The sequence below is a fragment of the Mirounga angustirostris genome, unplaced genomic scaffold, assembly GCF_029215605.1.
Source record: "Mirounga angustirostris isolate CCGP_5_RB_7025 unplaced genomic scaffold, mMirAng1.0.hap1 SCAF_1, whole genome shotgun sequence".
Taxonomy (NCBI): Eukaryota; Metazoa; Chordata; class Mammalia; order Carnivora; family Phocidae; genus Mirounga; species Mirounga angustirostris.
The window spans coordinates 51,882,573-51,899,823 of record NW_026991709.1 but is presented as its reverse complement, the minus strand read 5'-3'; the positions used below and the strand labels follow the sequence as shown (position 1 = coordinate 51,899,823).

General features: G+C 34.6%; 1 protein-coding gene across 3 annotated transcripts in view; it reads left to right on the top strand.

The window, feature by feature from the left end:
- The window catches only part of CBLB (Cbl proto-oncogene B), a 224,003-nt gene that overhangs the window by 124,119 nt on the left and 82,633 nt on the right, over nt 1-17,251 (top strand). For all 3 annotated transcript variants that reach the window (XM_045902809.3, XM_045902811.3, XM_054504152.2), the window contains 3 exons: nt 1,791-1,878; nt 4,733-4,864; nt 16,141-16,344. In XM_045902809.3, the coding sequence (XP_045758765.1) occupies nt 1,791-1,878; nt 4,733-4,864; nt 16,141-16,344 (424 nt within the window). The remainder of the gene's footprint in view (nt 1-1,790; nt 1,879-4,732; nt 4,865-16,140; nt 16,345-17,251) is intronic.

Genomic DNA, 17,251 nt, shown 5'->3' with positions numbered 1-17,251 from the left:
ACACACACACATACATACAAACACCCCTTCAGAGGCATTTAATTAGTTGAATTTGAACTGTAGTGATAGAGTACATTAAAATAGGTCATATTAACATTTTATTATTTAAAACTAAATCAGATTTTTAGATTATATTAAAATAGATATTATTAGATGTTTTTTTTTTTCCCCTAAGATCAGTAAAACACAGGATATTATCTGGTCCAGCTATCATCAGGGTCAGCTGTCCTTTCCTTAATTAACTCAATTTAGTATGACGTAGGTAATTTACTTCCATAACCAGCCAACCGAGATTGTTTATTCCTTTCCTACCATTGAGGAGGGTCTCATCAGTAGACCCTTGTTTACTGAGGATAGTGATAACAAATTGCCCCTTATACATTAGATAGACCCTTCAACCTTTCCTGTAGCAACCTTATTGTCATTTTTATAATCTTTCAGGTTTGAATTCTTCATAGAATTTCTACATGTTTTTTAAGTGTGATGAGCAAAATGTTATATAATAATTTTAAAACTGGCCATTATTTAGGGTATAAAAAGAAATCTACTTACCAACTCTCACTTAGCACTCTTCATTTAATATTTGTAGAACTTTAACCCACCCCTGCGAAAACACTCTAAATTTGTCATTTCAGATGTAGTCAACTCTCTTTCCTAAATTGTAAAAAAAAAAAAAAAAAATTCACTGATCTACTGATTTGTTCCTTACCCTATGAGAATCGTCTGTCCTCTAAGTTAATTTTTTTTCTAGTTTTACTAGTAAATTTTAACACTTATGAACATATTTTGGACTATTTAAGAATAAATTTTTTTGTTACTTCACAGAACAGTTTTAGTATAGTTTTGCCCCTAAAAATATTGATCACAGTAGTAGTATATTCTGAATTTTTCATTCAAGCCATCCAAAACAGAGAGCTACCAAACAAAACTAACTATATAACTTAATCAGTCAACATTATCCAACAGTAATATTACCATTTTTAAAAATCTAAAATAGGTATTTCCTAACACAATAAACTTCATTTTTAAAGGAGTGTCTGAATGAATAAAAGCTTTTAACAAGATGGCCTTATTGCTATAACTTTAGTTCTTATTTTAATTCTCTGTAACAGTGGAACCTCATATTTATAAATGATTGTGTTTTTAGTTTGATTTGAAGTAAATGAAGCATATAATTGTAACATTTTCTAATTTCTTTAATCATGCGTGTACATGTGTTTGTCAGCATGTGTGTAGACTAGTGTGTGTAGGGGTGACTGGAAGGTGAGATGGAAAGACAGAGGATGGGAAACTGGAGAAACAGGAACCATGGAGATGTTTGCATAACTTTTATAGGAAACTTGTGGGCTTTAATTCCGTTTTTCTCTCGTGTTATTAAGCATGGTGTAAAATGATGCAGGTAACATTAACTGTGCTTCACATGAGAAACACGATCATTGCAAATTGGTGTACATTCAAAGTGTTTTGGAATAGACCATGAATGACCAGAAAAATAAATGTTTAACTTACCTAAAGGACTATAGTAAAGATATTTAATTGGAAATAGTTGCTTAGTGGCTGAGTCCATATTCATTATGTACTTCTTATATGAAAATGATTTCTAAATTTTAAATGTCCTAAAAGTAACTTGTAATATTATGGAAACAGTGATAGCAAAGGTTCTTGATATAAATTACATAAAAAGGAAACTTCAACATGTGGGTTTGAATATAAAAGAATCAGATTAAATAATCTTAAATGCAATTAAAAAATGTATATTTATGGTAATAAAGTTCATGTTTATAATACAGCTATCTTTATCCTGATGGGAGGAGTTATAATCCTGATTTAACTGGATTATGTGAACCCACACCCCATGACCATATAAAAGTTACGCAGGTAAGGACAATTTCTGGTAACCCATTTATAATTGTTAAGTATCTAATGCTTTTGAAATAAAAAGCATCCTCTTATACTGTAGCTAAAAGGATGTATAGGTATTTCATGCAGAAGATACTTTAAGGAATTCTAAGAGTGTTTGAAAAAAATACTGTCTCCATTTTTTGAATAAAAATTTCTTCTGTTAATATTCTTGCTTCCAATACAATATTGGCATTTATGCAGACAGATAGATAAATTCATAGGTAAGTAAATAGTTATGAAGAGAGAGCCATAGATTTAGTAAACGCCAAAGAAGATTAGAATAATAATATGCATTAGCTTTTAGAGTCAAATGGGTACTTGAAGTGTATTGAAGATAATAATTATATTCTTATAAATCTATTGTTGGCAACCTCATAGACTGCATGAGAGTGTAACTTGGTAAGCCTTTCTTGAGGGTAATAGTAATTATCAAAATCTAAATAAAAACATTTTTGACTCTGGATTCTGTATATATCACTCACATATACAAAGAAAGATCTGTACATTGGGGTATTTACTTCAGCATTTTTCCTAAAATGAAAAATTATAAACTATTTAATCATAGGTTAAGTAAACCATAGTATATTCATACTGCATTATACTGTAAAGTCATTAAGAGGAGGAAGATAGCTCCACATATTCACATGGGAACTTCGGCATCTTTATTATGTAAAAAAGTTCCATTACTAAGAATCTCAATTATGTAACATTTCATTGTGTAAAGTTACATTATGTTAGTTCAGTTTCTGGAAAGAAAGAAAGAAAGAAATTGCCATTTTTAAAAATAACAATTAAAAATACCAAACTGGTAACAGTACTTAACTGAGGAGGTAAGAAGGTTTAGGGAATTAGGAAGAAGATGAAAGGGAGAACCTGAGTATTTTGTTTTGCATATACTCTAGTTTTAAAATATTTTATAATTTATATGTTTTTGTGCTTTGTATAATAAATAATAAAAATCAAATAAAAACCAGAAAATGTAGATTTGGGGGAAGACAAGAGATCATTTTATTTTATTTCAAATTCTCCAGATTTAGTCCCAGTGGTCTTGGTATTATTATGTGAAACATATTTGTTGACATATGTACAGTTGATGGACAGTTTTTACAGTATAAAATATAATTGACATTATTTTAATTATGTAGTGATTCCTTATGTTCTAATACATGTAAAAGGACACTCACAAAAGAAAGTTCCCCTTTATAAAGCCATGGTTTAAAAATACATAATCAGGAGTAATATCATTCCATTAAATTATCATAAATATTTGAATAACTTACCCATTAGGTTCCATTGAGTTTTGCATCCGTGCTTTTAGCTCACTGTAATTTTTTTAATAATTGCAAACCAGTCCTTTGGATGTCATAACAATATAAATACTTAGCTATTATTTTAAAGACTTCAGTGACTTACAATATATTTTTAATTGCTTTAGATTTCTTTATTTTTCATCTTGATCCATTCTCGTCTTTTTTCTTAATTTCTTTAAAAATTAAACAGTCACACATACATACTTCATGGTAGACACAATTTGTATATGAATGTGTGTATGTGCATGTGTATCTTTGTGTATATACGTGTATATAAATATATATATATATATATATTTTTTCTCACCAAGATTATAAGATCTTTTAGTAGACTAGCAGTTAAATATTGTCGTTTATTTATCCTGCCAAGGGCCAGGTACCTAATAGACACTTATTAACTGAAACATTGCCTTATTTAAATGAATTTTTATTTCCATAATTCCTTTTCTTTGTATCCCTATTAATTAACTTTTTTTCATATTTTCTTTACACGTACTGATATATTTATATCTTCTTTGTGACCTAGATCTTTTCAGTATTTGGACACCAAGAATTTTACTATGTCAAAATGTTCAAAACTAGTATATCAAGAGAATAGATGTTTAATAAAACAATTTTTGGTTGCTGAAGTGATTAGTTTTCCTGACAGTGCTGTATTGGGAAAAGAGTATGCAATTTAGAGATTTAATATAGAATTTGAGGAAAATAATTTAAACTTATTGAGCCTCAGGTATTTTTTTTAATTCAATATGTCTTACTATGCTTTGGAGATGATATGACATAATAAATGTGGACCACAGTCTGTAGCATGCAGGAAGAGCTTGGCAAATTCTGCCTTTCTTCTGTTCTGGAATTTCTAAAGGTATTTAAAAAATAAAATTGAGTGTTCAGTCAGAGTCATATATATGTGTGTGTGTGTATAAGTATGTATGTGTGTTTGCAATTTTACAGTAAAATTAGATGAATATATGGCACTTACAAAGAAACTAAAGTTGGGGCTCCTGGGTGGCTCAGTTGGTTAAGCGACTGCCTTCGGCTCAGGTCATGATCCTGGAGTCCTGGGATCGAGTCCCGCATTGGACTCCCTGCTCAGCGGGGGGTCTGTTTCTCCCTCTGACCCTCCTCCCTCTCGTGCTCTCTATCTCTCATTCTCTCTCTCTCAAATAAATAAATAAAATCTTTAAAAAAAAAAACACACAAAGAAACTAAAGTTATTTATATTTTCTTTTAAAACCATAAGTTTTGTCTTTTGAGTCACCATTGAAGCAAGTCCCTTCCTAAAGGAACAGTATAAAACATTAAATAATCCAAAGTATAAAAAAGCTTATACAATTGCAGATAAAAGCTCAAATGTCCAAATTGTGATTAACAATTTAAAACATGTTGTAAGTGGCAACATATTCCTGACAGGATCAAGTGTGAGGAATTTACTGTAAGTCATTGTATTTGAAAAAATTCAATATTAGGAGTTCATGTTAGAAATACATTAACACTGCCTTTTTTCCCCTCCCAAATTCCAGGAACAATATGAATTATATTGTGAAATGGGCTCCACTTTTCAGCTGTGTAAAATTTGTGCTGAGAACGACAAAGATGTCAAGATTGAGCCTTGTGGGCATTTGATGTGCACCTCTTGCCTCACAGCATGGCAGGTATGATCCAGGTTTATATCTCCTGTTACTGTTTCTCCTTGCAGTTTTTTTCATCTTAATGATTCAGGAAATGGTCTGTTAAGTGCTTTCTTTGAGGAGTAGTTTAAAAAAAACCTCATGTGTTTGATTTTCTGTTTTATATAATTTCATTTTTCTTGCTGTTTTTTATATTGTTTCTTTTGCATGTATAATTTAATTTTAAGATTTAGTCATAAGTAGTTGTACCTCAATAAATATGAATTGATTTAATGTTTTAGACTAAGACCTAGAGAATAACTGGTTTCCCCAAGGGTTTTCTTATATTTCTTTATCTGTAATAGAGGTTGGGGGCTTGAAAATGGGTCTTTGGACAAATTTCCAGTTTTGAGTATTTGAAAGGATTCACAGAATATTTTGATCAAGTCATTTTTTTAACTGCTGTTTAACACAGTCACTATTGAAGTCAATATTATTGATGGGGTTTAGAAAGCAAATAATTAAATTTTCAAACCTTTTTAAAAAATTTGCTGTTGAGTATATAATCGACATCCCTGCCCCGTTCCTGAGCTGTCTCAGTCCTTGATCTTCTGTCCAACCCAGAACCTCTTCGTTGCTTGAGGAAGGAAAGCCTTAGAGGGTCAGGCAGGGAGAATGCAGACTCAGGAGCACTGGCGCTATTGAGCTCATTACTTAGTAATAAAATATAATGATTTTCACATTTTCACGATCTTATAAAAAAGACCTACTTCTTCCTTTGGGGAGATTTGAGAAATGAAGAAAAAGAGGAAGAATGAAGAAATGAATTACAATTGACTTTTCTTTCTTTTTTAAAAAAAATATTATTTGAGAGAGAAAGAAAGAAAGCGAGTGAGCATGTGAGCAGGGGGAGGTGTTAAGGGAGAGGGAGAGAGACTTGAAGCAGACTCCCTGCTGAGCTTGGAGCCCGTTGAGGGGCTTGATCCCAGGACTCTGAGATCATAACCTGAGCCGAAATTAAGAGTTGGACGCTCAACCTACTGAGGCACCCAGGTGCCCCTGATTTATGTTTTCAGCATCATTTCTTTTTTTTTTTTTTTAAGATTTTATTTATTTGACAGAGAGAAACACAGCGAGAGAGGGAACACAAGCAGAGGGAGGGGGAGAGGGAGAAGCAGGCTTCCTGCTGAGCAGGGAGCCTGATGCGGGGGTCGATCCCAGGACCCTGGGATCATGACCTGAGCTGAAGGCAGACGCTTAACGACTGAGCCACCCAGGCGCCCCTTCAGCATCATTTCTGAACTCCCAGATATCTTTCCTACCTCAGTAAAAATTGTTCAATATCCCTACACTTCTCTTTTCCAGTATGCATTGGGTTTGTTTTACTTTAGGTTTTCCTTGATATCCATGCCCTAATTTCCCTTTATAAACCCTTCATGATGGTGGTGAATTTTGTGCAGTAAAGGGAGAACTTGGAGGGAGAGGATTGCTCGGTGTGGCATTAGCAAACTTATTCTCACCGTATAGGCACTTGATTGCTATGTAAGTTGTGTTAATTGTTCTACACACTTAATAATGTCTTTTTATAAATGACTTTCACTAAGTTACTCTGGTAGAAGAGAGAATTATGTTTGCACGTGTATTTCACATCAATCAGTAGAAACTACTGCAGAGATACTGACTCAGTGCCCGACTGACAGATGGGACTGTTATGATGATTTGCCTTACCTGATACCCATTCAGTATCTCGGGATAAATAGAGGCCAATTGTGTTTGTCACCCCTTTGGATTGACTTATGACTTCTGGGTGGTGGTATGGTTCTCATAGGTACGGAGAAGCTAAAAACTTTGTATTTCCCCCTAAAGACACCAGAGGTTTAGGCTGATACAAACTCTCAGTACTCTTTGGCCCCACACATAGCCTATGTCTTTGGCCTCTACTCTTGGGGCCTCAGTCTGGGAACATACACATATGTACATATGGCAGGACTTGGCATCTTTAACTTGATACCTACCTAGTATTTGGAAATTAAGTGGGTTAAAAGTCAGAAGTTCCCATTTGGCGAAACCTTTGATTACTGAAGATTATTGCTTAAAGCATCGTACAGAATGGCTGTTTACCTTACAGCCCAGAGTAAGTAAAAGAGTATGACTGAATATAAAACAAGCAGATTTTATTTATTTTACTTTTTGTATACTTCTTAAAAGAAATTTATGTTCTAAAATTTCACGGACAATACTACACATTTTATTTAGCAAGTTCGTGAATTCTTTGCAATAAATAGGTACGTTATGTGCCAAAGACCAGGAGTGTTTCTCTGTTGCCAGGGCTGTGTTGTTAATCCTTTGTCCCTTACATCACTACAACTTTTCTGTATATTACTGTGCATTCTCCAAATAGTACAGTTCCTCTTGACAGTGGCTGATCAGTTCCCTGATTCACTTCATGATTTTTCATATTGGTCTAATGGCCTTATGTAAAGACGTGCCCAATCATATTTGTAAATTGTTAACCTTCGCTTTTTTTTTCCTTATTACTCTGAAGTACTTCTCAGTTTTACTTTTAGAAATTGAGGAAGTGCATAAATTACCAAGCACTGAAAATTTAGTCTTTGAGTAAAATTTCAGGAGAAGGTCATTATAAAGTAGTGGTTTACTAAGTGAAGGAGTAAGCAAAAAATGACAAATGCAAAAATACTCAGAAGGTTGAAATACAAATCACACTTCTGCTACTAGCAAATAATGTTATTATTTTAATGTGATCGAAGAATTTTGCATATAGGTTAATGAAAAATGTTCAAAAGCATTATTTCAGCATTATTTTTTAATTCCTCCCACACAAGACAGGTTGCAGTTAATAAATATTCTTCTGATACATTTTGTATATGTCCCTGTAAACTCTTACCTCATTGTATTTGTATTGTAAACATACATATTTACCTGTTTCTCTTCAAGAACCTAGTTTGGAATCCCTCTCTTCTAGCATGCCACCTGCCTCCACAGTGGTAGGTACTCAGTAAATATTTATGGACTGTATGCTAGATAGTGTAAAGACAAGAAGACTCAATTACATTAAAAAGATGCTAAATAGATAAATTAGATAAATTGTTGATATTGTAGATCAGATGTTTTAGTTCTCTTCATTTTTCTTTTAAAATGTACCTGTGATTTAAAAAAAAAAAAAGTACCTATGATTTTTTTCAAAGACTTTTTATTATGCTCAAGATCTGAGAATAAATTCTAAGAATTTTAAACCTAAGATCCATTTGTTCCATTCAGTAGCTGCTGGATGATTCCCTTCAACTTTTCACATTTTGATTTTGTCCACTTATTTTTGAGCCACATTATTTTACTTTTATCGCTTGCAATAATACTGGCAGTAAGCTAGAGGCAGTAAAACTGAGTTTCTCTTTATTACTTTTTTACACCAATAAGCATTGCATGGTGATCCCTGGTTCAAGTTTTCTCTACCCTGAAGAAAACTGTTCTTAGGCCAAGGTTTGCGAATTCCAAGTGATATTCCATAGTCTTTCTAATTCACTCGGATCTTAGTCGTTAAAGGAAGCATCAGCTTTTGAACATTTCCACTTTGGGATAACATGAATATTTCTACCTTTACATATAGATTTCACAAAGTGGTGCTTCCTGCCAACCAACAGTTCCGTTTTGGCTGTTTTCATATAATATGAATAGCAGTGTTTGACAATCATTTAAGCATGTTATTGCAAAATGCCCTTGTTACTTAATAAAAGTAAAATTCTTATAAAGTTAATCCAGTTAAAATGCAGTTGACAAACCATAGATATTCTAAAAGCCTCACATCATGGCCTTGATAAGCTGCTCACAGGACTTCACCTAATCCATGGTGAATATGAGAAGTAAAAGAACAATTATTGAACATTTCCATAGTTCTGCAGGATATTGTCAAAGATTGTATCTAAACTTGTAAATGCAGTGGGAAACGTTGTATGACTCTGAAGTCTGGATATGATGCCACATAGCAATATGTCTCTCTTTTTCAATGTTCTCTTTATTCAAACTGGCACAGAGCTAGAGTCCTTATTTTCTGACTTTAAAACCATTGTTTTTGCTTTATATGCTTGTTTATTTTTTCTATAGAGAAAAAGTTGTTTTCAAACTTAATTAGGCATAGGGATCATTTGTTACCTTACTTGGTGGGAGCAGACATGGATTGTTTTATCCATCATTCTACAACGTCTCAAATCCATTTACTTATCCATATATTTAGGAAACATTCCTGGGCAGCTGCTGTGTCCCAGGTTCTGTACTAATCTCTGAGCTAGGAAGAACACTATTAAGACCCAGGCCTGACCCTCCAGAAGTTAAAACTAAATATGAAAGTTTTATAAAGGGGCATGTATTAATAATCATTACTTAAAATGAACATCCTGTTATCCTTCAAATTTAATTATGGATTCGAGACATCTTTTGTTACTTTCTACTACTTTGGTTGGGCATGCTGATTGGAAAAGGATTTTAAAGGTTGCACGTCTGCCAAGAAGCTCTGATAAATCAGTCAGAGTCCAGGAGGAAAGAAATACTAAACCCTGACCATAAAACATTATGTGTTCAGCCAGTGTGCATTTTTAGCAAGTCATTCTTCACCAACTTTTCCTTCCACTTGTTGCCCTACTTTGGTTTAATTGAATTCATTGGAAACTGAAATTTTATGTAATTAACGGAAACCCTAAGAAATGCATAGTAGCCGTGTCAGTTAGCTGTTCAGCAAGTGGTTACCCTTTCATTTCTGTCATAATGGCCCATTAGTCATGCCTCTCAAGAGGTGTCAGATACTTTTTTCTCCTTCTGAGACATCTGTGTTATTTAATAAATTGAATAAGCAAGCCAGAGTTTGCGCAGAATACGAAATAAGTTGAATAATCACCTCTCTGGAGACATTCTTTGAAGCAGTATCACTCTGGGTGTGGCATTCCTGTTCTGTCCTTGGCAATAAAACTCGCAGTTTCTTTCACTTCTTCACTATTCCACAAAACATTTTTCTTAACAAAACATTTTTCTTCTGCATCCAGAACTCCTCCACATCTTTTTGTAGTAGCATACTGCGCAGCCGTGATGGTGCAAGCTTAACCACACGAGGTGTAAAGTGAGGGACTGTTTTCATACTGTGTTCCCCCCACCCCCCAGGAATCTAGAATGTGGCTTCCGAGCTTACGAATGGCACAAATTCTAAACTGTATTATTCACATCTTCTTTTCAAAATAAAAATGGATATACATATGTCAATTGGATATACAGCCTTGTTTTGAATTACTGCCAAGGACTTTAATTCAGTCAGAAATAAAATTAATTTCTTCCTGTGATTATTTCTTCTGCATCTTTTCCCAAATGATTTAAAAGAAAGATATCTGGAATGTTCAAAATAAAATTTCACAAAGTCATTAGATGAAAATCAGTAAGGCCCTGATTTTTTTTTTTAAAGATTTTATTTGTTTGTCAGAGAGAGAAAGAGCACAAGCAGGGGGAGCATCAGGCAGAGTTGGAGAAGCAGGCTTCCTGCTGAGCAGGGAGCCTGATGTGGGACTCGATCCTAGGACCCCGGGATCATGACGTGAGCCAAAGGCAGATGCTTAGCCAACTGAGCCACTCAGGTGTCCCGAGCTCTGATTTTAATGTGAAATACGATTTAAGAGATTTATGGATGTCCGTATTTAGAGAGCACCATAGGGGATAAATGTGTAAGAGAGGTGAGAAACCAGCTCACATCATCACATTTAAGGCACAAAGAAATAATCTTTTACTGTATCTTCCCTCAAAAGCAACCAACCTTCACATTCTAGCCTCAGTGAAATTTTTTAACCTTAGTACTACAAATAAGATTATATTTGCCTTTAAGATAGTTAAATAGGTATTTCTGTCCTTGGTGACACATTGTGTCTTTTTGTATAAATGAGATGAAATAAAATGTTGGGAGCTCCTGTTTCACTTTGGGAGTAATGTAGGGGCTACCAGAGTCATCCAAAAATGTTACAATTATTTCATGAACGACAGTGATGACAATAGGAATGAAAAAGAGGAGAAAATAAAATCTGGTGGAGCAGATGCTTGACTGTGTTAAATTCGGGCTGACTGTATTGTGATGTGCCTGGACAGTAGCAGGTATTGGCACTTGGGAAAGGTTTTTGGTTGGCTCTAACAGAGGCCATCCATAGGTGTTTTAAAAGTTGACTCCATTAAATAAAGCATCTTTAGAATGCAAGTGCATAAACTTAATGCATTAACATTTTAAATTGGGCTCTAGCAGCAAATATTTCAAAAGCTTTTACTATGTAAAAAATATATCCCAAGGAATACTCTAATTACTAGGACAAGTTTTTCATCTTCCTTTTAAAAGCTGAAACTTTTCAATTAGAGCAAACGATATTTATTGATTATAGTAGTTTATTTAATTTTGAAATTTGCGATTTGAACAAAATACTTTTTTTTCATTTTTGAATGATCAGTATTAGACAGCTATTTTTAAACTTTTATTTTAACCTAGGTTATGAATCTGATATTGAGGAACCACTACATCCTTATGTTACAGTGTAGGATAGTGGTAGGATAGTGATGGAATGACTAGGCTCATTAGGCCTCCTGGATGTAATTTCCTGCTCACTGCTGCTCAGTTTCATGACCTCCATCAAATTATGTCAACTCTCCATTCTCTAATTGGTGAAAGGGGGATAATAATGGTACCTACCTCATAGGGTTAAATTAGTTAATATATGGGTAGTGCTTACAATAGTACCTGAAATTTTAGTTAGTATTTTTCCTAATGGTAGTAACTGATAGTATCACTTACAAAGCTGTCTCCTATTTCTGATATTCTTAATTTATGAACAGTGGTGATTCTGTGGTTTTAAAATTGTATTCGTTTCATTATAAGATGGGAATTCTTGTGGATATGTGAATTATTTTCAGATGCTAAGGCAGGTTTCCTCAGTTATCTTATTATATTTCTTTGCTTTTGAAATTATTTTTATAGTAATTATGCCACAATTTGCAAGCACTTTGAAAGCTTCGAATTAATTTATCTTTATCTGTGAAATATCCCTTAAACTGTACATTCCCTCATTATGCCCTACAAATAAGATGAAATGGCTTACCCAGTGTCACACAGCTGTAATTGGTAGGTGTGGGATTCTAATTCACGTGTCCTGATTCAGAATGTCTGTGCTCTTTTTCTGATTTGCTGTTTTTGTGGGCCTCACAAATTAAAACTAGAAGAATCTAGATTCACCAACATCTTCTTTACCTTGCTCCTCGTAAAAGAGCACCAAAACCAACCATCTCTTTCTAAGGTTACTATTAACTATCCTCATTCATTGTTTTAACAAGAAGTTATTGAATTTCTGTAGGAAATATTGTGCTCTGAAAATGCTTAGTGTGGACCCAATTTATTCTCAGTATAGGTGTGTATTTTTCCAGTTATTTACTTATTTATAATTGTTCCATGCTTTACAGAAATGATTTATGGTAACTTCAAATCTATGTGAAATATAGCAAAGTAATATAAATTAGAAGTCACTGATACAGAAAGCACATATATACACACACAGTAAAAAATATAAAATACACTCCAAAATGAGACTCAGGAAGTCCTAGTTATTTTTCAGGGTTCTCCATGTATATTGAATAGATGGGAAGCCATGAAGTGATTAACCTTAAAGTGTGACCTTTAATAATAATCATCCTGAGAGCAAATAAATTGTACTATATATGTGTATCTTAAAAAGAAATTAAAGAAGCTATTTAAGAGGTAATATCCATCTGAACAATATTTAAGCAGAAAGAATATAGAAGCTGACCCATTGCAAGATGATGATAATGATGATGATGATGTTATGATACTGATATTTATTTGGATTTTTACGTAGCATGTGACTGGGGACTGGACAATTTGGGAAGTTAAAGAATTTTTTTTTTCTATTTTTCTGTCAAGTGTTAATTTGTTCTCAGGTTACCTAAAGTTATGTTTATGTTTAATATCATTAACAGTATTAATGGTTGGCATATGAGTCTGAATTATTTTGTCATGAGCATATTACATAGTTTAGTTTCAGATGAGTGTAGTATTCACTGATAACTTCTGTATCTTTGGTTTGGAAGGATTTCTTATTCGAGGAAGTAAAATCTACTGAATCAATTAGAACGGATGGAGTCCCAAGTACTTCCTCTTAACATTCTCAGGATGTGAATATGTTGAGGACTGGGAAAGGAATTATTTATTGGTCTTTGTTCTTTATTAACATATGTTCCTTGATCTTGCATTAAGTATATGTTGACAGAAACATTATGTTAATTATTGAGTCACAATCCTGATGAGTTATATGTCTGTTGAAGACATTCTTCATGTGTATTCAATCAACCATCTGACAGAACTAGAGCAGAGTACCAAAGTGGCATTCGAGAATTTATGCTTAAACTTAATTTGCATATGGCAGTAGTCAGTTTACAGAGACAGTGATGGGTAAAGTCATATTTGAGTAAATACCATTAGGGAGACAGATTCAGTGGGATCCATGTCTGCAAATCAAAGTGTGTGTACATTGCAACTCAGGCTTTTGGGGGGGATTTTTTGTTGTTGTTATTAATTTAGTGAGTCATGTGAACTCTCAACAGAGATAAAGCTAAACAGAAAATATGCTCTCTGATCCAAATTCCTAAAACCCACAACTCTAACATACATCAGTAATTTGTACAGTATTAAACTTTCAGATAGCAGAGATGGAGAAAAACTAACTTCAGTTATAGATGCACTATTCCTAGTCTTTTCCTTGGTGCCATCAAGATGCTATTATTGCCCTTCCCCTCTTCCCTTTTCCAAACTCATCTTTCCAGTTACCTTCTCTCATGAAATGGATGGCATAAACTGGAAGTCATCCTTAACCAAGAAAAGATAGCAAATTGGCCTCGGAAGTTCTAAGAGAAGCTTTTATAGCTGAATACCGTGACTTAAACATTCCAGGCACTGTGCTAAAAAAATACTGACTTCAATGTTTTAGATCGGGTGGACTAATTTTTAGTTAACGGTAATTATACTTTAGTTAGGTCTTAAATGATTTTCTGTTTTTAGATACACATACGAAAACATTTATAGGTAAGATGTGTTTCAAAATAAGCCAAGGGTGGAGGGAGCAAGTAAAGGTATCAATGAAACAAGACTGGACAGGAACTGATAATTGTTAAAGTTGGGTGCGTACAGATTCATTACACTTTTCTCTCTGCTTCTGCATATGTTTGAAATTTTCTATAATTTTTTTAAATGTCTGAATGAATGATGTGTCTACTTAGAGCCCAGAGTACTACTTTCCATCCTTCGTGCATTGAAGACACCCAGGGAACATCAGCCCTTTCCCATCTTGCTCTTCTATATCAGATATACTATCTTTGAAATTATTTCGCGTAGATCTGTACGAAAACGCTCTCACAGGCACAGAATATGGATCCCTTTAGACTGTAATGATAAGGGGATTTTATCTAGATGATAACCTATGTCGACAATACACTTGGCGTTTAATGTTCTTGTTATCAAAAGACGGGAGAAAGGTTTAGCTTTCCTTAAATGTTTACTCCCGTGTTAGGAAATGTTAATGTCGTACAAAAGAATCAAGTTTTAGTTTTATCATCTGTAAAATGATGGCACAAAATCTTTAAGTTGCCTTGAAGCCCACCAACGTAAACATTTGTAGCAGTAAACATCAAAGGATTTTCTATCAGCCTGCCTGTATTTCTCCACACCACCTTAGCTCACCTAGTTTACCATCCCAAGTTCCTTTCCCAAATTATCTAACAGTAGATGTATAAGGGAATGTTGTGCTTTCTTTTCATTAACCAGTGCGGAGAGCATTTGTTTTTCTTTTTTTGACATATGTATGGCAAAAGGAGATGTTCACTTTGTTCATCTGAGTGATATTTGGGAAAGAATAACCAGCGACCACAGGCTCTGCCCGAGTGGATGCCCAGCAATTGTTCAGAGAGGGAAGAGCAGAAGTGTTATTCCACTGCTGGTCAGAGCATCAGTGTAGGGCTTGCAGATAACCAGTTTCCCATCATACCAAGTGGGTGGGACAGTCTTGAGTTAAGTACTAAATGGTTCTTTTAAAGATGTTAGCTCTCTTTGCATCCCTTGTCTCATCTCTAAAATGGTTTTAATTCATTCCATTTCTGCCTTAAAATGATTTTATGCTTTTTGCTATTTTTTAAATAACACACGATTAAAATTAGGGTAAAATGCAGAAACAAATATGGTGGTGAGTATCATATACCATCTACTCTAGAAGGCAGCATTATGTGCAGGATGAGGAAACAGTCTTGTTCTATTTCCTTGCCAATTGTGAGTTTTGAGAAATGGAATTGGTAGACAAAACCTTTAATAATTACCAATAAATGAGTTTCTGGCCTAAAAGTATTACACAAATCTTTTTGCAGTATCTAGTTTGGAAGCAAGATGAGGGGTAAAATTTAAAATTTACCTGGTGTTATATTCCAAATGAGCTGTGTCAGAATGACAGGTTCTCAGGACAGTTGATGGTTCCTAGATGTCAATTTACTTTATTTTTTTCCCACTGATTATAAAAACAAGATTTTAAAATACCTAGGCAATTAAATGGAAATATTTAGCCATAGTTATATGCACAGGAACTTTTCCAGAATGGCTTGTTTACTTGATACTACTACTTTATTTATAATGAATTTTTTTCAAAATGTCCTTTCTTTTTTTTAAAGTATTTTTGTTAAGATTTTATTTATTTACATGAGAGAGAGAGAAAGCAGAGGGAGAGGGAGAAGCAGGCTCCCCACTGAGCAAGGAGCCAAATGCAGGGCTCCATCCCAGGACCTCAGGATCATGACTCGAGCCGAAGGCAGAGGCTCAACCGACTGAGCTACCCAGGTGTCCTCAAAATGTCCTTTTTATAGAATGTTTCACTAGCACTGGAGCCTTTTGGTAAAGGGGGAAATGATTCAATTTCCAGTTTTCTATAGAACTCTCAAGTTTTGATACATTACAATTGTAAGTGAATATTCAGGAAAATAAAGTTAGGCTCCTTTTCTTTGGCAAATCAAACTTTTTTTAGAGTTTTTCTTTGAAAATGTGAGATACTGAACATTTATCATGTATTTTGTTGGCTCTCTGTTCTGCTCTATTACTTCTTCAAGTCAGATCTTCCTTCACTCTTACTTCCTACCCTAAAACCTCTTGTTTGCAACTTCTTCTTATAGTTGAAGAACATTGGCCCCTCAGCACTGTTTTATTTGAACAAAGACCAATCACATTTTTGTTGTTGTTGTTTGTGCAGGAGTCGGACGGCCAGGGCTGTCCCTTCTGTCGCTGTGAAATAAAAGGAACAGAGCCCATAATCGTGGACCCCTTTGATCCAAGAGATGAAGGTTCCAGGTGCTGTAGCATCATCGACCCCTTTGGAATGCCCATGCTGGACCTGGATGATGATGATGACCGAGAGGAGTCCTTGATGATGAATCGGTTGGCAAATGTTCGAAAGGTAAAATGATAAACCACAGGTTTCATCAGGCTGGTGTGGGGGCATGAGAAAGGACTGATGCTGTCACAGATGGGCTAGAACTCAGTTGATTTGGGTTTGGGAAAGAAAGGTGGAAGAATCAAAAGGAAGGTGAGGACCTGATTAATGTTGACAGGCTGATGAAATCCTAGACTGAGAAAGAACTAATGTCTCTACTCCAAGTACTCTCGCTGGTTTTAAACTTCAAAATGGGAGATGGTGAGAGCTTTCCTATAGAATTAAACATTGTCTAAGACTGACAAGAGCAGATCTGTGGAGAAAAAATTAAGAAAAATTAAGAAAATGAAGAAAAAATTAAGACAAAATATGAAAATTGGAAATGATGAAACTGAATAAAAACAGTCTTTGTTGAAGTCTAAAGGAAGTATCTGTTCGAGTTATTTTCTTACCAGGAAAACCAGCCTTCCATTTGGCTATTGAGAAGTCACATAAGATTTACCTTTGTGAATTTACCATAGTGTGGGCTTTGCTTATCAAAATTACTGACTCAGAAAATTGACTTTGTCAATTTACTGAGAATGGATGCTGCTGCCCAGTTGGAGTAGCTAAGCTCACAAAAGACTAGTCAATGAACTAGAATGCCAACTGAATAATTTACAAGCCAGAAATATAATGATTAAGAGAACTGGACTCTTAGATATCAGGTTATTCTGTGTACAGAAAAGATTATGAAATTTGGATTACACTCAGAAGTTCTGAAGGTGCCCCGTCCCAGCCCTCCTCCTGACTCGTGGCAGACAGGGCCAATCAATCATGGCACTCATCCCCGCTGAGGTCACAGCCTTATAGAACCTCCACTGCAATTCATTAGGACTTGGCAGGTAACGTGAAACCTATTTGCCATCTAGGTGGAGTGATAATAACGTGT